We start from the raw sequence: 18,883 nt of genomic DNA, 5'->3' as shown, positions 1-18,883 counted from the left end.
TGGCAAGAGGCACCCTGAGTCCCAGGAGTCGTGGCTTCAGCACGCCAGGCTGCCAGCCGTCCCTGGCCGACCCTGCTGATAGCAGGTCCGCGGGGTTTAAGGGTGGGGAGAGATGGAAACTTAATCACCGACTGTCAAACTCTCCAAGATGTCCATCAAACACCAGGACCCTTTTGCAAGGGACGGCACTGGCACCTGTTGGGATGACAGATCCTGACCCAGCCAAGTCACTGAGGTAAAGCTGCTGGGGTTACTGGCTCTCTGTCCCTGGGAGGTTCTGGGAAAGGGGCTTTCAGGTACAGGGAAGGGGTTTTCCAGGGGGGTTATACATTGCCACGGTGCAAGTGTGGACACAGGTTCTGTGGTATAAGCGTTTTTCAGTTAGAAGTGCTTAGGTCAAGGTAAGGAAGGGAACAGTCTAGACCTTCAGGAGGTATTGTTGTGCTGTATCAGCCAGGGCAGAAAAGCCCTAGAGGTACAGAAAATAAATTTAAAAGACTTAGCTGTTATTATGGAATGCATTAACAGGTAGTCTGAAGGGAGTGTCTGAGCTGATAAAGTTTTAACAAACGTGTTTCATGTTGGATGTAAAGACTGTGCTGAGAAGAAATTCTCGTTGTGCCAATGTAGAGCAACATCTGGTCTCGTGGGAAGCCACTGGAAGCTCCATCTTCATCTGCAGTGGGGACGAGCCTGGGATGTACAACATGAGGAATGGTGGTGGTTGGTAACAGTTGGGAAATGAGCTACAGCCCAGACCTCCCAGAGCGAGCAGCCTGCCCCAGCCCAGCGGTTTGCCCAGAGCAGGGCCCTGGGCCACTCGGGTTCGCCGCTTTCCCCTCTTGGGGGTGCCCAGCACAGGGACTGGGTTTCTTTTGCTTATGAAGCACAAGAATGGGAAAACCAGGATGACCCAAACTTCAAGAGTTACCTCTCGGCTGTAGCTAAAGATGGAAAATTGCAGACCACGAACTGCTCTGAGAGCAGCAGAGACCGGGAAGGAAATTGGGACTCGACATTTCCCTCCTGCCCGCTGCCGGGGATGGCGGGGGGGGACGGACTGGTCCAGCCCTGGCCGGGGCGATGCTCTGCGGTCCGTGTCACACGCCGTGGGCACCGCCGCGCCAGCCCCGGGGCGGGATCTGTCCCCAGCCCCTTTGGAGAGCCAGCCCCGGGGCCTGGGGGGAGCAGCGCAGGGGGGCGGCGAGCGGCGGGCTAAAATGGCCACGCTCGGCTGCAGGCGTGGGCTGTGCCATGCGGCAAGGGTTAACCCCCCCAAACGGCATGCTGGGAAAGGGGGAGGCGATCGGCACCGGGAGCGTTGTGCGGGAGGGCGGGCAGCGGCGGGCAGCGCTCCCCGGCAGCCAGCAAAGCTGCAAAATGCCCTTTGTGTGAACCTGGGCATCGGCAGTTCAGAAAATGGAGCTGGGGGGCGGGGGAGAGTTCCCCCTTCCCTTGGCACTGAGTTTCTGGGTCTCTGCACTGGTATTTCTCCATCTCCTGCTTCCCGAGGGGAGGGCGCCCGGCCCCGCCGCGGGTGCCGCAGAGGGGAATGCGCTCCCCAGGTCACTGTTCGTGAGGCTGTTCGGAGCTCACATCGCAGGGACTTGAGAAAAGAAATAATATAGATTTTGGTTTAAAAAATAATTTAGGTTCAGGTTCTTTTAAATATCAAATATAAGCTTTGCAAAGGGAAGGTTTGTTCAGTATCAGGGAGCCACTGAAGCATCTCAAAGCACAAAATAAGTGGTGATTTTCACATATGCTAGTAAACGTTAATTTTCGCATGTTAGTAATTCCACATGGCTTGAAAAACGTTGTCCCTCCATGTACCCATCCATTTGCAGTGCGGTGCGAGCCAGACTTTCATTTTATCATCAGGAATGTATTTTACAGCCACTGCCCTCTGCGTGCGTTGAGTCCAGCCGTGACACTCTCCTTCCTCCGCCTGTGTCCTCTGGCACCAGCAACAGATAAAACAGGGAGATTCATGGTGGGTTGTGCAGAGCAGACGATGTGGTGGTCAGACACCCGAGGTGCCGTGACTCTCTCCGGCTGGCTGGGGGAATGATGTCTTATCTTGAGTTTAAGGGCTCAACCTGACCCTGAGCGATTTTTAACCCGAGGTGGGAAGAGCACTCCCTGGGTGTCCCTCTCTGCTTTGAAAAATTCTTCACTCACTCCACGGTATCTGCTTTCCTGATGTTTTTCATTCTTCTTCTTCTGCAACCTGAAGCAGACCCACTTTTCCAGTGTTTGATGCTCTGCTTCTTGAAGATGCTTTAACCCTCAGGACTCAGAAATAACTCCTAGCAAACGCAGTGCAGAGACCCAACAAGAAGACATCTAATCTAATGTATCACATTTCCATAGTTTGTGCTGCAAGCAGCAATTTGTGGTTCAGCAGCAACGGCTGAGCAGAGACGAGCATTATCACAGGAATTCCTTCCATCTCCCGCCTGAGTGTGTGACAGATAAGTCTTGGACGTGACGTTGTCTTTTCTGGTGTCGGACTAACAGGCTTAACTCTTTTTTTGTTTCCCTGGAAAAGCAATTTTACCTTTGCCTTGCGCACCTCCGTTCCCCGTAACCGAGAATTTGCTGCACGGTGCAACATCCCATGTGCTCGAGGAGCAAAACGCCGAGAAGGACGGTGGCACAGAGAGGCCGTAAATACCCGCACCCTCGAGGGCGTGGGCTGGGGAGAGTGGACAGGCGAGGTGCTGAGCACGGCTCGATGCGAGCTGGTTTTCCAAGGCAGGGGGAATCTGCACGGAAGGGTCTGGGACTGTGTCCTGGGAGATGCTGAATCACAAAAGGATGCGGTAACCGGAGGGGCAGCCGCCTCGGCAGCCGTGTGGTGCGGGGTTGCAGGGCTGAACCATCCCTCGGGGGCCACGGGATGTTCCCCGCCCCCCGCTGAGGGGTGGGCTGGCAAGTGTTTCCCCCCGTTCTTCTCCTGGACAGGGAGCACAGGCAGGAGGAGCCGAGGGCTGAACCTGCTCGGGTGAGCGGGGGTTCCGGCCGGGAGCCGCTCCCCCGGTGCGGGGTTTGCGGTCAGGGATGGCTCTGTCCCCTTCCCTGCCCCTCTTCGGGAGCCGCCTGCCCGGAGGCGCTCGAACACAGACCTCCAGGGCAAGTGCCATCGCTTCCAGCCGCTCTCTCGGCCCCGCCGGGCACCGGGCACCGGGTCCAGCCGTGCCCTCCGCGGAGCGCTGTCACACGGCGGGCAGAGGACAGGGACAGGGGACAGGGACAGTACGGCCAGCGGGGAGGATTCTTCGTGTTCGCAGGGGAAATGGAAGGCAGAGCAGGCTGGCGGTACTGCCTCGGTGTGTGGCACTGGTGAGCCCGCTCTCGCGTGTAGCACAGTCTCCGGTAGCTCAAAAGAGATATTGAAATATCGGAGAGGAGTCGGAAAGGAGGCAGAGGGGTGGCGTGAGGGCGTGGAGAGCCCGAGGAGCCGGAGCCGGTGAGGCGACTTGACGTCTCCAAGGGAAGGTTAAGGACTTTTTGATCAGCTCGTAAACCTCTACACAGGGAAGAAATTCAGGAACTCAGCTGAGGTTTCGTCTAGTAAATGAAGGCACACCAGGATCCAGCGGCTGAAGTCCGCACCAGCAGTAGCTGGAGCTGGAATGCGGTGCCATTTTCACCGCGTCAGAAAAAAATCCAGGTGGGAGGGCAAAAATCGAGGCTGCTTGGCATCGCTCTGAGAGATTTGCTGCCATTCGGCCTCAGGCTGCTACAGCAGGATTCAAAAATGCAAGGGATATAATCCACAGCCTGTGGGACAGGGACGGGCAGCGGGTGATTATAATGGCCCCCCAGTCTCAAAACGCCCCCCGTCCCGCACCCCGATATTTTATGCACCCCTGAGATCCGTCTTGCCCTACCTGGTTTGTATCTTTATCATCTGTGATTTTTATGAGATTAATTCCTTCTCTGGAGGTCACTCGAGTGTGTTACTGGCAGCCGTGCTCGCAAACAACCGCGCATCGACCCCTCGGGCTGCTGGCGGCGGACCGGGGTGCGGCCGGGGGCTCCCCATTCCCGGCACTGCGTGTCCCCGCACTGCATGTCCCAGGGCCAGATACCACCCGCGGGGAAGCGGGGCAGAGGTGGGACCCCCCCGCCCGGCGTCCCGAGTGGGACTTGCAACCCTGTTTGCAGCGTGACCGCGGGGAGGGGAGAGCGGGAACGGGGCGAAGAACCGATTCATAGGATGGCGAGGGTGGGGGTCCCCGGAGGCGGCGCGGAGGTAACGTAGGGAGGGGGAAATTTCCCCCAGGAGAATCTGGAGCGGATCAGCGCTCCGCAGCGATCCCGGCATCGGGGGGATCCGCAGCGGGAAGTCGATGAGTTGGGAGGGACTGGGTGACCTGCTGGCGTGGCCCGCGGGCGTCCAGCGTCGGGGTCAGGATGAGGCCCCCCCACCTCGGCAAACGCAGGGCGAACGGGAGGACCCGAGGCTGCGTGCAGCCGCGGGAGGAACCGTCCTGCGGTGCCGGCAGGAGCAGGAGGAAAACGAAACGGGGGCGACAAAGCGGGGGAGAGCCAAAGCCCGGCGCGATTGGGGCGGGGGGCGGCCCGACGGGGAACGGGATGCCCGATCCAGCCCGGTCCGGTTCGGCCCGGCCCGCGCGGCGCGGTGCCCACACCCGCATTGCAGCAGTGGCGGGGCGGCGGGCGCTGCCGGGCCGGCGGGCTCGACTCTCGGCGCGGCGCTGCATTGCAGCACTGCAGGAGCCCGCTCCTTCCCCGCTCCCGTCTCCTCCCTCCGCCGCCGCTCGGCTCCAGAGGCCCAGAACGGGGCAGGGACCGGCCGCGCCGCGCTTCACTCCCGCTCGCACGGGGCATCTTCCGCCGCCACAGCTCTCGGGTCTCCCACGTCGTGCCACAGTCCACCCCCGCGGCCCCGGAAAGCAGCCGTGAGGCGGGGGACACGCACCCACCCCACTGCGTCCCCTAGTCGGTGTCTGTCGCCGAGGTTCATCAACCCCCACGCAGGTGGAGGGACCGGCTCACCCCGTCGGGGCAGCCGCCGTCCTGCCCAGCCGGACCCGCACCCCCGGCACAGCCCCGCGGCGCGTCTCGGCTGCCTCTCTCCCCCAGGCCGCCTTCCCCACCTGGCTGGCCATGCTGTCCGCCCCGCCGGGCTGCCCGGGCTCGCGTGGACCACACGCTAAGCGGAGCCATCCCCACGGGCTTCCGGCGAGGGCGTTTGGGTTGGTCCTGCGGGGAGTCGGTGCCGCCACCGGGACCGGGCAGAGCTGAAGGGAGCTGCACCGGACGGTCCGGCCCTGGGAGGGAGCCTCCCCGACAGTACGGTCCCCACGGCCGTCGAGGGACTTGCGCTGCCCGTGGGGAGGGCAGAGGGAGGCGACCAGCCCCGGGACCCCGGCCCATCGGGAAGGGAGGCTGGTGATTGCGCTCCGGACTCCCTCGCCTGGGGACAGCGACCCAGAGACGTGTGCCAGCCCCGCGTGACCGGGTCCTGCGTGGACCCAGATAGCCACGACTCGCAGGTCGCAAAGGGGAGCGGAGCGATCCCGGTGCAAAGGAGCCGCCGGCGTCCCGGGACCTGCCCCGCTGCCAGGTGCGGCGCCGCGGGGGCGGAGGGGACCGGGGTCCCGGGCCGGGGGGGCCGCCCGCCCCGGCACAACGGGGGCCCGTTCCCAAGGCTCCCGCTCTGTCTCTGCTTTGGGAAAACGCCAGCACGGTAACAAAATGGCGGGGAAACGGTGGGATTGTCACGGCGAGCCCTGCAGCACAGCCCCGCCGGCCCCCGGCACCGCCTGGCCGGGATCGGGACGTCCGTGCCGGCGGCAGACAGCGGGGCGGGCCCCCCAGCCGGGCTGTGCCGCCGCCCGGCCCCACCGCCCGGCAGAGCTCCGGTGGAGAAGCAGCTGCAGAAAATGGCTGCTCGGCGGAGCTCGCTGAATCCTGCCATGGTGGGGGGGAGACACGGCAAGGAAGCGTCGCAGCCCTCCCCGCCGGCCGCACTTCCCCCGGGGAGCCCCGGGCAGGCGGCGCGGGGGGCGGCCGGAGCGAAGCCCGCGGCGGGGCCCGGTGGCAGGCGCGGAGCCTCCCCAGCGGGGCCTCACCTGTGGCGCGGCGGGGGGCGCGGGTCAGCCCGCCCCGGTCGCGCCCGGTCCGCCCCGGCGCCGGGACGGCACGTGCCGGCAGCCCCCGCCCGGTCCCCGCCGAGGCAGAGGGCAGAGCGGCTCCGAGCCCGGGAACCGCACGGCGGAGGGGCTGTCCCGTCCCCCCCGGGAGCCGCCTTGCCAGAGGTGCCCCGCTCCACGCACCCGTTCCCGCAATGCCCGGTTTTGTGTTCAGTGTAAAATCAAATATAAATAAATAAAATAAACCGAGGCGGGACCGTGGGCGGGGGGACGCGGCTCGGGCACAGCACGGGCTCCGCGGCGAAACCGCAACGAAAACTCGACTCCGCTGCCCTGCGCCGTGTCGCAGCCCCCCGCTCGCTACGGCGGCCGCCCCCCGGCGCCTGTCCGCGGGGCCGGAGCGGGCACGCGTGGGTGCGCGGCTGGCGCCTGTGATGCCTCTCCCTCGCGTAGCTAGCGGTTCGCTCCCCGCCGGTGGTTTTCGCGGTTGAGAGGGCGTCCCAAAAACGGGAGTGCGAGAGCCGAGCTGGGGTGACCCTCCCCTCACGGGAGAGCGGCCCGGGGGCTGGGGCGGGCTGTCCCTGCCGGTCCGCACCATGGCGGATGGACATGGGAAGCCGCTTTGCCGCGCCGGGCGCTCTGCCGCGGGTGGAACGGGCAAGATCTCCTGCCCGACCCACGTTGCAGCCACCGGGACAGGGCAGGGACCGGTGGTCCCGCCCCGCATTTCGCGAGCGCCCTGAGCTTCTGCGTGCCGTCGGTACCCACGGAAGACGGCTCTGCGCCCCCTCCTCCCGCAGCGTGCGGCGAGGCGGGCGGGCCGGGACCCCCGGGCAGGAACGGACAGCGAGGTGGCGCCGGGGCTCGGGGGGGCCGAGGGGTCCCGGCGGGGGGGAACACGGAGGGAGGTCCCGTCAGGGGTCACCCGTGGGAGCGGAGGTGTCGGCTCCGTCCCCGGCGGCCGCGGGGCCGTTCCACTCGTGAGAGCCGGTTGCTGCGATACCGCCGGGCCAATGAGCGCTCACCAGCTCACCCCGGGCTCTGGTACCGCTTCCTTATATGGTGCGCGCCGTCCGCGGGGCGCCGCGCTCATCGCCATATAAGGGCATGAACCTAAATAGAGCATCTACCTTGTGCGGAGTGGGCGGGGCCAGGGCGGTGGGCGGGGCGGGGCGGGGCGGGCGGCCGGGGCGGGCCCGCCGCAGATGCCGCCCCCGCCCGGGGGAAGCCGCCGCCGGTTATTAGGTGGAATGCAAATGGAGCGCGTTTCACCTCTAATTGCTTTTGTTAAAAGCGGAGTGGCGGGCCGCGCGGGGGCGGGCGGGGCCGGGCAGAGCCGGGCAGGACCAGCAGCAGGGCAGAGGCGAGGACGGGGGAATGGCCGGGCCAGGCCCTTCTCGTCTCACCCCTGGTCATGTCATTTGTCACATGCCCGCTGAAATCTTTCCCGGCGGGGACTGCCGCCACCAGTGCCGCTGGGCCGGGCAGCGCGGTCCGTCCCGCCCCGGCGGGGCCGTCGGGTGGTCTCTGTCCACTCGTGGCGCTTCCGTGGCCTCTGCAGCCGGAGCCGTGAGGGAGCAGGTTCATCCTTCTGCCATCCTTGCGGGCAGAGCATCGCGGCACCGACGTGGGCAGCAGCGTGCCCGGGACGGACCCGCGTTGGTTAGACAGGGAGAGTCTCCCAAAAACATCCAGGTTTCCGCGCCCGACGCAGCTCTTGGGTCGGTTCCTCCTTTTCCCCGCTCTGCAAACATCTCGTGTTTATGTTCCTACAAATAATCGGCAAATTCAGAAACCCTGGAAACAAAAGGTCTTTTGTGCAGAGTGCTCGCAGCCTGGAGCGGAGCGATAAAGCGGCGACCCCCCCGCCTCGTCCCCGGGAGCAGCCCTTTCCTCGCGCGGGGATTTCGGTGCGACCCGCGGAGCTGCGTGGCTGCGGATGGGCGGCCCCGGGGCCGGAGGCGACGAGCGGCTCTCGCTGAATGTCGGCACGCCTGGAAAACGGGGAGTGGGCGCTTTGGCGTGGGCGCTCAGGGCTCCCCGCGGCGCTCCCGGCAGTGGGAGGCGGGTGGGGACTCCGCCGCTCAGCCTTGCCGGAGCAAGGTGTGTGCCCAGCGCACGCCCTCCGCCCCGTGCGCTGCTGGAGAGGCTGTAACAGTGGCTGTGGGAACACGCGTGGGGCAGCTCCCACTCGTAGTGTCGACGCGGGAGACTCTCGGACAGATCGCGGGCGTGTGGTCCGGGGCAGGACGGCGTCTGCTCGCCTCCGAGGGGACCGTGGAGGGGATATCCTCCGCACCGCCCCGGGACCTCCTGCGGGCGCTTCGCCCTCCTGAAGCCCATGGTGCGGGGGGGCTTCCCGGGGGCGGTGGGAGCACTGCAGGCTGCGCGGCGGCCGCAGCTGCCATTTCCAGTAGGACGGTGCCACCTATGGAAAGCACCTGGAATTAATCGGGCCGGCGGGGCCGCGCCGGGAAGCGTCGCGTTGCCGTACGACACCCCGAGGACGAGCCCGGGCCGCGCCCGCCACTCCCCACACCCGCCCCCGGTAGCCAGGCCGGGCCGGAGGGCGGCAGACGGGGTTCAGTCCCCTGTCCTTCAGCACCCCCGGCCCGGGCCCGGCTGCCCCGCGGAGGATGCTCGGCTCGATCCCGGGACCGTGGTGGGTCCGGCCCCGGACCAGCCGCAGCGGTGGCTGCACCGGCCCAGAGCGTTGCTCTCGCTGGCTGCCCATGCCCTGGCAACCGAGGGATAACGACCATCGGGGCGCGGGGAAGCGGCCCTGCCCAGGATCCCACTGCCTCGGCCCGAGCCAGGGTTTTCCGTGTGGTCTGGCCAGCGCAGCCCAGGGGGGATCTCCAGACGCGGAGGCTCCGCGGAGCGTGTCCCGCAGGGGACCGAGCCCTGTCACGGCTGCCCCATCCCGAGCCCCGGGAGAGCGACAGCAGCACCGGGCAGCTGGACGGGGCGGGCTTTGGCCAGAGCTGGAGGAAGACGAGGAGGAAGGCTTCGATGTCAAACACGTCGACATGAAAACTTTATCGCATGAGGATTCTTGGGCTGGTGGGAGTGAGAAAGAGCGGCAGTCCGGGCACCCCTTGAGATCTTCCCTCCGGACAGAGTATCTCCGCGCTCCGGGCAGCAACCTCGGCGGCACCGGGGGATGCCGAGGGTTAGTGCGCACGGCAGCGCCGTGTCCCGGGGGAGAGAGGTGGGAAACGCGGACCAGGCGGTCCCGCGTGCAGCAAGCCCACGTGTGACCGCAGCTCCATTTATGGCCTCGTCTCTGGCCACGCCCTCAGTCCCGTGTGGGGCGGTCCTGCCTCGGCCGCCCATTTCCGAGTGGGGTGCAGGTGCCGCAGCTCGGGGCCGGTCGTTGGCTCTCGGCTTCGCCCCGAGCTGCTCGGAAACGAAAAGGCAGCGTGCCGGCGGCCGCGCTGCCCCCAGCCCGGGGCAGAAGTGGGGGCTGGCGGGGGCCGTCAGTGCCGTGGGGTCCCCGGGTCCGCGCCCGTCCCGCCGTGACAGCCCGGCACCGGTTCTGGGGGCGTGAATTTACCCCTAGGCTCGTCCGGGATCCGTTCAGCTGCCGGTGGAGGGAATTGTTTTCCCGCCCGGCTCGGGACCGGGACCGAGCCGGGAGAAGCCCGAAGCAGAACCGGGCGGCGGGGCGGGAACGCGGGGCTGGTCGCCTGGGGGGGGTGCGGGGTGTACATGCTCGCGTGGAAGGGGGCTCCAGGGCGCGCTCTGCCCTGCCCGGCGATACCCACGGCCCGGCCGGGCTGCAGGACAACGTTCCCGGGACACAAATTCCGTCCCGGCCGCAGAGTCCGCTCAGGGATTCACAGACGCTGGGACTCTGCCGAGGGGCCGGCTTGGTCTGTCCCCGCTTTCCTCCCACAGCCGCAGCATTGGGGCCATGCTCGGGTCGCCCAGGAGAAGGGTACATGGGGGAAAGCGACCGTGGCATAGACTCGTCTCCGACCGGCACCGGCATCTTCTGCCGCTCGGGGAAACGAGCAGGACCGGGAGCTGGGCTGGATTCTAGCCGTCCCGGGCGCGTGTATCCGTGGGGCAGAGCAGAACCGTCATCGGAGCGCACGGGAAGCTGTGGAGAAGAGCCCGGCTGCGGCGCGGGGACCCGCTGTACCGGCGGTTGGGTTGGAGCCAGCTGTCCCCCGCCCCGCCGCCGCCCCCGGCTCAGCCGCGCTCGGATACGCGCGCTCGCCCCGCCGCTCCCACGCGCGGCCCCGGGAAGGGCAGTAGCTCCCCGGTTTCGTTGCAAAGCTCGCAGCGGTGGAAGCCCCCGCCCAGCGAGAAACGAGGGGGGAGCCGGACACTCTGCTCCGCGGCGGCCGCCTGAGCCCGGAGGAGCTCATCACACGAGTCCGGGCTGGGGTAGCGGAGATCCCGCGACCGAGGGTCGGATTTGGTGTCAAATGGGCTGAAACGGCGCTTGCCGCGGCGGCACACGCCTGCGCCGGGCCGGAGCCGTCCCCGAGTCAGCGCTGAGCCCCGGGACTCCGGGGCAGAGCCGGGGCCGGCCGGGGCCGGCGGGGGCGGAGGGTACACAGGGGCGAGCGGCTCCCTCCGGCCGAGAGCCCGTGGGGCGGCCAGGCAGCTTCTGCCGTTGACCTGGGGAGCGTGGGGGATGGCCCGTGTTCGTGCTCTGCTCCTGTTCCCGGTGGCTCGGCCGGGCGGGAGGGGCTCCCGCAGCGCCGCCGGCTCCGGGCGAGGGGGTCCCGGGCCCCCTCCGGCAGCGAGAGGAGTTGCCCGGGAGAGCCGGGAACGGACCCGCCCGCCGCTGTCTCGTTCCGCGGCGCCGGGGCGGCTGAGTCCCGCCTCTCCTTCCGGGCCAAGACCCCCACGACCCGCCACAGTCCCGGCCCTGGTTCGCCCACGGCCCGGGGGCTCCGGCTGGACCTCCACGCAGCGGTGGTTACTCCCCGCTGCTTTCCCCGCGCCGTTCTCGTTTGCGTCTCTCCTTCTCCCTGCCCCCCCCGCACCGCAACGGGGAACCCAGCCCCACGCGGGTCCCTCGTGGGTCACGGCGGACCGATTCCCTGCTCTGACGGCCGCTCGGGAGGCAGCTACAGCTGCCGCCTCTCCCCTCTCCGCCCCCACGCGTGGCCGTGGCGCTCCGCGGGGACGTGTAGCTCCGCGCAGGCGACGGGACAGAAGCGGCTGCTCAGCCGAGAGCTCCACGGCCCTTCAGGGCTTCCGTGCAGCATCGGTGGGGAGGTACGGTAGCGAACCCATGCTTTCCACTCGCACCGGCGACACCGGCAGCGAAGGTGTGGGGCAAACACCTCATTCCCCGGGTTGCAGCACCCCCGTGGCCACGTGGGCCCCTCTCGGCCCCGCTGCGCCTCTGCGGACGCTACCCCGGGAGTCCCGAGCAGCAGAGCGAGGCGGGGGCGGCGGCATCGCCGGGCCCGGGAGGACGATCCGCCACCACTGGTTCTCGCCTCCCCGGCCGGGCGTTGCGTCCCATCCGCTCGGGTCTCTTTTCTGCGCGACACCTTCCCTGGAGCGGGATCCGAGCGGCCACGTCCACGCCAATTCAGCAGCCGCCCCGCGACCTGCCTTAATTAACAACGATTAATTCGACATTAACGAAAAACTCCCTGGGACACCGCTCTCCTGAGACCGGGAGAGCGCGGAGAGTGCGCTCCCCCAATCCGGACCCTCTGCACCCGCGCCGCTCTCCACACCGAGCAAAACCCGCGGGGCTGGAGACGTGGGGCAGGGAGCCCACGGGAGGCGCGGAGTGGAAACCTTCCACCTCCTCCCGTGAGCGCAGTTTCTCCTCGGCCAGCGGCGACGGGACGGAGGGCTCTGCCGGCGAGGAGCAGACCCACGCACCCCGCGAGTGGCCCGTGGGGTCTCTCGCGCGTGAGCGCGGAGGCGGCCGAGGCCAGCTCCCCCTCGGCTTCGAACTCCTTAGCAGACGAGAGTGGGAGGCGGGGCGGGGGGGGCGTAAGCTCCACGAGAAGCCTCGCCTGGCCTCGTCCACGCGGGACGAGGCCTCACACGCCCACTCAGCACCGGGCCGTGGTGCTGCGGGTCCCACTTGCGGGGCAGCCCCAGGCGGTTCCGCTGCCCCCGGGCTCGGGAACCACCTCAGTCCGCGGGACGTGCTGAAGCGCTGCCGGGCCCCTTCGGAGCCCCCCACGACGGGCTGGGGAGGCGGCTTGGGACCTCATTCGGCTGCGGGCGAGGAACCCGTCACTTGGGACCTCTGGGCCCTCGGGGCTGGACCTGTCGCCCCGACGCGCGTGTGTCGGTCTCCTGTGGCCGCCTTGGGGACGGAATCGCTGCAGGAGAAGGCGACGGCTCCCGGGCGAGACGCCGTGCGACGGGGCGAGCGGCAGAAGCAGGGAAGAGGCCCGGGGGGTCCCGGTACCGGCTGGCAGCCCCTCAGTGCCACCCGCGCACCCCCGCCGCTTTGCTGACAGGTAACATGAGGAGGGAACACATCTCGCGTGGGGCCACCCCTCCGCCCCGCGGCGAGCAGAGCCGGAGGCTGCCGGCGCGGTGAAACCGGAGGTGCTGAGCTCCGGTGTGCGGTACTGCCCGCGCCGCCGGGAAAGATTCGCACTCTCGCAGGAGCAGCGGCGCTGCGAGACCGCGTCTCTCCGTTGACGGTCGTCACAGCCGCGGCGGTGGTGACCCACGGTGGTCGGGACGGTTTGTGCGTGAGCGCTCCCGCCTCTGACAGCGGTCCCTTTGTCCGAGCACCCGCAGCCGGGCCGGGCCACAGAGCCGGCCCGGTCCGCCCCGTCCAGGTGCTGGCGGGGACCCGGCCCGCCCCGTCCCCGGGGCTGCGGGAGGTGGCGGCGGCGGCAGCGCCTCCCCGCGCTCCCGGGGCGCCTTTGTGCTCCGCTCCCCCCCGTGTAGCCCCCGCCGCCCCCCGCCCCCGCTTCGCCGGGGCCGCCCCCCCCGCGCCTCGGAGCGGGGCGTGGCCTGGAGGGCGTGGCCGGGCGTGGCCTGGCGGCCCCTCCTCCCGCCCCGCGCGGCCCCGCCCCGCGCTCATCGGGACGCTGCGCACGTCGCGGGGCGGGGCGGCGGCGCGAGCCAATGCGGCGCGGGCGGAATATTCCACCCGGCTCCGCCAGCAACAAGTGCGGGGGGGCGGCGGGGGGGCCGCGGCGCTGACGTCAGCGGGCGGAGTATTATGGTCTGGGCTGCGCTGGCGGCTGCCTGTGTGCTGCGAGCGGCCCCGTAAACATGGAGCTCTCGGCCGTCGGGGAGCGCGTCTTCGCGGCCGAGGCCCTGCTCAAGCGCCGCATCCGCAAAGTAGGTGCCCCCCGCGCCGGCCCCGCGCCCCCTCCCCGGCCCCGCGCCCTCCCCCCGCTTCCCGGCCCCGCCGCCGCTGCGGCGGCCCCGCCGGCCCCGGCCCGGCTGCGGCCGGGCGCCCGCTGGGGGCGGCTCTTTCTCCCCGCCGCATGCCTGGGCGCTCCCCGCCGGCGGGGCGGGCGTGCTCCGCTCTGCCTGCCCGCCCGCCGGGCTGCGCACCCCCTGCGGTTTTCTAAAAGAATCATTATTATTTTTTTTGTTGCTTCCCTCCGCCCCCTCCCCCCCGCGCTCCCTCTCCCTCCCCCCTGCGTGTTTTTGATACACGCCGCGGGCGCGTGTTTGCACGCGTGGAATTGCGGGTGTATCTTTGTTGCGGGCGTTTAACGCGGCTTCCCTCCATGCATATTTATTTTTCTCTTTGCATCTGCAGGGGCGCATGGAATATCTCGTAAAATGGAAGGGCTGGTCTCAGAAGTAAGTCGGCCGTTTGTCCGTAGGGTTCTGCAGCCGGGAGCTGGGAGGAGGTGGCTCGCTGCAGCCCTGCACTCCATTGTAGTGGAAAGGAAACTTGAGTCCTTTCCTTTATGCCCCGTATTTTTAATTTTATTTATTTTTTTTCTCTTTCTGGGTCCTCATGCCATTCCCTCTCTCTGTGCCCCCCCCAGGTACAGCACTTGGGAACCCGAGGAAAACATCCTGGATGCCCGGCTGCTCGCAGCCTTTGAGGAAAGGTACAAGGCCTTTGCTAGCGGTAGCTGTTTTGCTTGTAAATATGTTGCTGTCTTGTAGCTATGCTGAATTGAAGCTTTGGTTTTTTTAACACCTCTAGGGAGCGAGAAATGGAGCTTTATGGGCCCAAAAAGCGAGGCCCCAAGCCCAAAACCTTCCTGCTGAAGGTAAGGAAGCTGGTGCCCTGTGCACACCGGTGCCGGCCCGGGCTGCGAGCCGCGGGAGAGCGGGTCCCCGCTCTGTGCCCGTGGAGGATGCTCCTCGCAAAGGCAGTCTCTTGTCTTGTAAGTTGTAATTATGCAGCTGGATGGCAGGATAATAAAGTCACTGGTTGATTTATCTTCTTTGCAGGCCCAGGCAAAAGCAAAAGCCAAAACCTATGAATTCCGCAGTGACTCTTCCAGGGGCATCCGGGTGCCGTATCCTGGCCGGTCCCCCCAGGAGCTGGGCTCCACGTCCCGGGCTAGGGAAGGACTGAGAAACATAGCCCTGGCTCCCCAGGGCAGCTCCAGCACCAGCACCCCCAAGGCAGACAGCATCCGCGACCGGGTGATCCGCGTGGAGGAGAAACCCGGCGACACCCCCAAAAAGAGAGGCCCAAAGCCCAGGAAGGAGCTTTACAAGGACCTGGCGGAGACTCTGGATGCCTCCAAGAGGAAACTGGGGGACCCGGGGGACAAGGTGGGGGACTACCTGAAGGCCAGGAAGATGGAGGAGGCGGCAGCGGGGGCGGCCAAGTTTGGCTCGGGACACAGCGTCATCCAGCTGGCCAGGCGGCAGGACCCCGACCTCCCCAGCGCGCTGCCCAGCCCCAACCGGGCCGAGGTGGGTGCCAAGCTGGGAGCCGCCGAGACGTACCCCCCCCGGCTGGCCAAGCACCGGGCGGACTTTCTGGACCCCAAGGGGCAGGGGGGGCTGGACCCCGGCGGGCCCAAGCTCCTGCACGGCGCGGTGAGCCCGGGCGCCGTGGGCGGCCTGTACCGCGACGGCGTGGGGGGCCAGGCGGGGCGGCCGTCCCTCATCGCCAGGATCCCCGTGTCCAGGATCCTGGGGGACCCCGAGGAGGAGTCCTGGAGCCCCTCCCTCAACAACCTGGAGAAGGTGGTGGTAACTGATGTGACCTCTAACTTTTTGACCGTCACCATCAAGGAGAGCAGCACGGACCAAGGATTCTTTAAAGAGAAGCGATGAGTTTGTCAGAGATGGTGCTGGGATTTTCTTCAGTCACATCCAGACAAAAGCTTGGTGGGGCCCCCCCCTTTTTTTTTTTCTTTTTTTCTTTTTTTTTTTTTTTTTTTCCTGGAAAGGATTTAGAAACTGTCACAAATTCATTAACTCATTCTTTTTTTTTGTTGGGTTTTTTTTGTGGTTTTTTTTTGGTTGTTGTTTTCCATGTCTTACATTTCGTTGGAAAGATTATCTCTAGAGTTATATTTTCTATTAGATGTAAATATGTTATTTAAGAAAAAATGCTTATATATATATCTATATATATTTCAACTCTGAGTTGTTTTATTTAAATGGAGACAACAGTGACTGCTCAGTTGCTCTTGGAAAGGACAATAAAACTGAGAACTAACAGAGTTCATGCATCTGTTGCAGGAGCCGGTGTACATAACGAACAATGTTCACAGCTAATTATGGTCTGGGTTTTTTTTAAACTATTATTTTTCTTATGATGCTATGGATGGTGGAGGGGGAAGTGTTGCTCCCTCGGAGGGCACTGTGCCCTGATTTCTTGATTGTGATATAAGGTGTTGCTTGTACAATCAAGTGTGCTGTATCCAGAACTGTTGCCCTTGACAGTTAAAGTGAGCACTTGAATTTACAGTATTGTTGGGGATGGGGTGTTTCCAGTCTAACAAAAAATATGATGTTGTTAAAGAGTCAGAGTGGGGAAAAGCAGAAATCCATAAAAAGGCTAAAACCGTTCTAGTGGAGTATTAACTTGAATTACCTTTTCTTGTGAAGGAAGAGGAGGTTTGTGTGTGTAAGATTCCTGAGAGGGGTGATACTGAAATGCACTTTAATAGAGTTGTCGTAGCAGTTGTGGGAGATGGGACTGAGCTGAGAATCTGTTTTCATTTTGTCTGGTAGCTTGATTCTGTTCCCCCCACCCACTTAACAAAAAAAAAAAAAATCATAACAACCCCCCCTCTGTTTACATTCCTGAAATGCCAGAGAGGTTTGGGAGGGTAGCATGTCACTGCCCATATTTGGATGCTTTATAGCACTATAGAAAGTGAATTATTAATTTTTTTTTTCCCCAAACACAGTTCCCTTCAGACTGTTAGAAGACTCCAGATAAAGTATTTTGTCATATCCACATCTCTGACAAATCCCAGAGCCACCTTTATGCATTCAGAGATAATAAATATTTCCGTTTTCTTATGCTAGTTAAACAATAGCCAAAAGGCAAAATATTCCCATGTGCGAGCAGCCTTGCTGACTCAGGTGGCTTTTTGTGGTTTATTTGCCTGTGTTGTTTCCCCTGGGGTGGGAGGACCCTGCTGCTGTTCCCCTGGGCTGGGGCAGGCCATGGCCGTGGGGTTCATGGCTCAGGACAACGTGCAGCAGTTTCCTGGCTGCAGCCCCCCCAGCTCGATCGCAGCCTGTCCTGGGTGTGCAGTGGGACCTTCCCCCAGGGGCTGATTTTGGCTGGGCTGGAGCAGGTGTCCCTGTCCTGGCATGTTGCTCTGAGCATCGCTGTGGGTTGGAAAGCACAAATCTGTCTGGCAGCATCCCAAGGCTGGGCCAGGTCACCCTTGTCCCTCCTCCCCGGCTGAGCTCCTGACAATTTGGGGATGAAAGCACATGGGGCTGTTGGGCCTGGCTGCAGCTCCACCTTGCTCGGTCCCTTCCCCATCCTTCTCCTGGGCCCTTTGTCAGCTGGCCCAGCAGGAGGATGCTCTGTGGGCTGTACAAAGGGAGCCATGACTGTGAGTTCTGGATTTTTGTGTGTGTGTGTTTGGTTGGTTTTGCTTTTTCTTTTTTTTTCCCAGCATATTTTGTAAAACTGAGATTTTTAACTTGGTTTGTATGAAGTACCAATGTCCTGGTTTTGGTGCTGGTGCCCAGGGGCAGCTGACATGGGCTGTGTGTTGTCAGAGGGACGATGATGGGACCGAGCAGCCCGTCCTCCCGATGCCGCTGTGCCGAGGCTGGAAAATGCTCCCGTTGTGGAAAAGTGCGGGGCCACGCTCTGTCCTGCCAGACACAGTCGGGATCGTGTGTGCTTCATTCCAGCCCTGTGTGTGCGTCCTGACACACATGTATATGGAGCAAAACATACATGTGGGTTTATATGTGTGTATGTACATAGTGACGTATATACTGAGTGTGCGTGCGTGGGTCTGTGTGCGTGAATTATTTAAATCTAAGACTTGTACAAAATCGATTTGGCTAAGTCTCAGTCTCAGAAGTGAAGCTTAACTACGTGTCTTCTGCCAGCCGTGAATGTCCATATGAGACCTGCTTTTTATGTGAGTTTAAATATATACTTTGTAAATAGAATCGTGTCTGTCTTCCCTTGTGGCCCTGGGATGAGGGGGACGTGAGGCCAGGGGGTGCCCGGGAGCATCGCGGTGTGGGCGATGGGATCCCGACGGGGCGGGTGGCCTCGCATTCCCCCCACACGGGCAGGCGGGCTGGAGCCGACACCCGACGGGGCGGGGGGAGTCCGGGCCGCCCCCCGGGGGTCCCGCGGTGCCCGGACAGGGTGGCAGCGGGCACAGCATGTGGCTCCACTCCGAGGAACAGCCCCGGGGCCGCCGTTCCGCCCTTCCGACGGGGCGGGCAGCGCGGCGGGGGTGCGGGCCGGGGTCCGGGGAGGAGCAGCCGCCCCTGCCCGGCGAGTCCGGGTTTTGTATTCAAATCTGGCCCGGCCGCGCAGGCGGAGGAGAGCGGCGGGGGCGGGGGGGGTGTTGGTTTGGGTGTTTTTTTCTTTAAGCTGTGTCCTCATTAACCTCATTTCTCGGCTCTGCCGGGTGAAAGGCGCGGACCTCCGCATTATGGGAGCTGTCAGCGGCTGGGCGCGGAAAATGAGTGTCAAGGAGGAGCGGGAGAAAGGGCCGCACAATGGCGCCTTTTTCCCCCGGCCCTGCGGGGGGGCCCTTTCACAGGGGCCGCGGCGGGGCCCCCGGCGGGGCGGGCGCGGAGGGAGGGAGTGGGGACGGCGGGGCGGAGGGGAACCGGCTGGCGGAGCCCCTGGACGCGGCCCGCAGGAGCCGACCGTCCTGTGCCGGGGCGGCTCCGCGCCCCCCCCGGCTCTCTGCCCCCCTCCCGAGGGCAGCCCCGACGGCCGAGCCTCGGGGGCCGCTTGGCCCCGGCCCCGCCGCTGGCCGCGCAGCGCCCACCCCCGGCCGGCCCGGCCCGAGCGCGGCCCCCGGGCGGGTCCCGGTCCCGCAGGTGGGGGCGGCCGGGCGGGTCCCCGGGCTGGGGCGGGGCTGAGCGGAGACACCTGGGCCCCCCCGAGCAGGCGCAGCTCCCGCCGCAGCGGAGGCCGCCGGACCGCGCCCGGTAGGAGCCGGGGGCTGGGGCCGGGAGGGGGCTGCGTCGTGCCCGGACCCTCGGGGGGTGGCGGTTGCTCGGCTCCGGTTCCCCCCAGCCTCCGCCAGCCCCGTTGTGGGGGTCCTGCTGCGGGGGATGCGGTTTCGCAAGGCAGTGGTAGCACCCGGGGGGTGCAGGCCCAGGCGGTGCCCATGGTGGGGGGGAGTGCTCCCAGAGCAGTG

The 18,883-nt window shown here is 65.2% G+C and overlaps 1 protein-coding gene across 2 annotated transcripts; it reads left to right on the top strand.

The window, feature by feature from the left end:
* Nucleotides 1-13,327: 13,327 nt before the first annotated feature.
* CBX8 (chromobox 8) lies at nucleotides 13,328-17,619 on the top strand. Of its 2 annotated transcripts, none has more exons than XM_065648063.1 (5): nucleotides 13,328-13,424; nucleotides 13,855-13,898; nucleotides 14,090-14,155; nucleotides 14,254-14,320; nucleotides 14,505-17,619. In XM_065648063.1, exons 1-5 carry the CDS (start codon nucleotides 13,356-13,358, stop codon nucleotides 15,342-15,344), a joined length of 1,086 nt encoding a protein of 361 aa, XP_065504135.1. In that variant the 5' UTR covers nucleotides 13,328-13,355; the 3' UTR covers nucleotides 15,345-17,619. The 2 variants fall into 2 exon arrangements, with proteins under 2 accessions (XP_065504135.1, XP_065504134.1); XM_065648062.1 differs by having other exon boundaries at nucleotides 14,230-14,320.
* The last annotated feature ends 1,264 nt before the right edge of the window (nucleotides 17,620-18,883 follow it).

Source organism: Caloenas nicobarica, chromosome 18 (assembly GCF_036013445.1).
Source record: "Caloenas nicobarica isolate bCalNic1 chromosome 18, bCalNic1.hap1, whole genome shotgun sequence".
Lineage (NCBI taxonomy): Eukaryota > Metazoa > Chordata > Aves > Columbiformes > Columbidae > Caloenas > Caloenas nicobarica.
Note: the sequence above shows the minus strand (reverse complement) of the source record. Positions and strands in the feature narration are given on the sequence as shown.

Bases quoted from the DNA above. Each gene is read 5' to 3' on its own strand.
- CBX8 (XM_065648062.1), top strand. From the start codon at position 13,356: ATGGAGCTCTCGGCCGTCGGGGAGCGCGTCTTCGCGGCCGAGGCCCTG. The intron at 13,899-14,089 runs GTAAGTCGGCCG...TGCCCCCCCCAG, and splicing joins TGGAAGGGCTGGTCTCAGAA to GTACAGCACTTGGGAACCCG. The intron at 14,321-14,504 runs GTAAGGAAGCTG...TCTTCTTTGCAG, and splicing joins CCAAAACCTTCCTGCTGAAG to GCCCAGGCAAAAGCAAAAGC.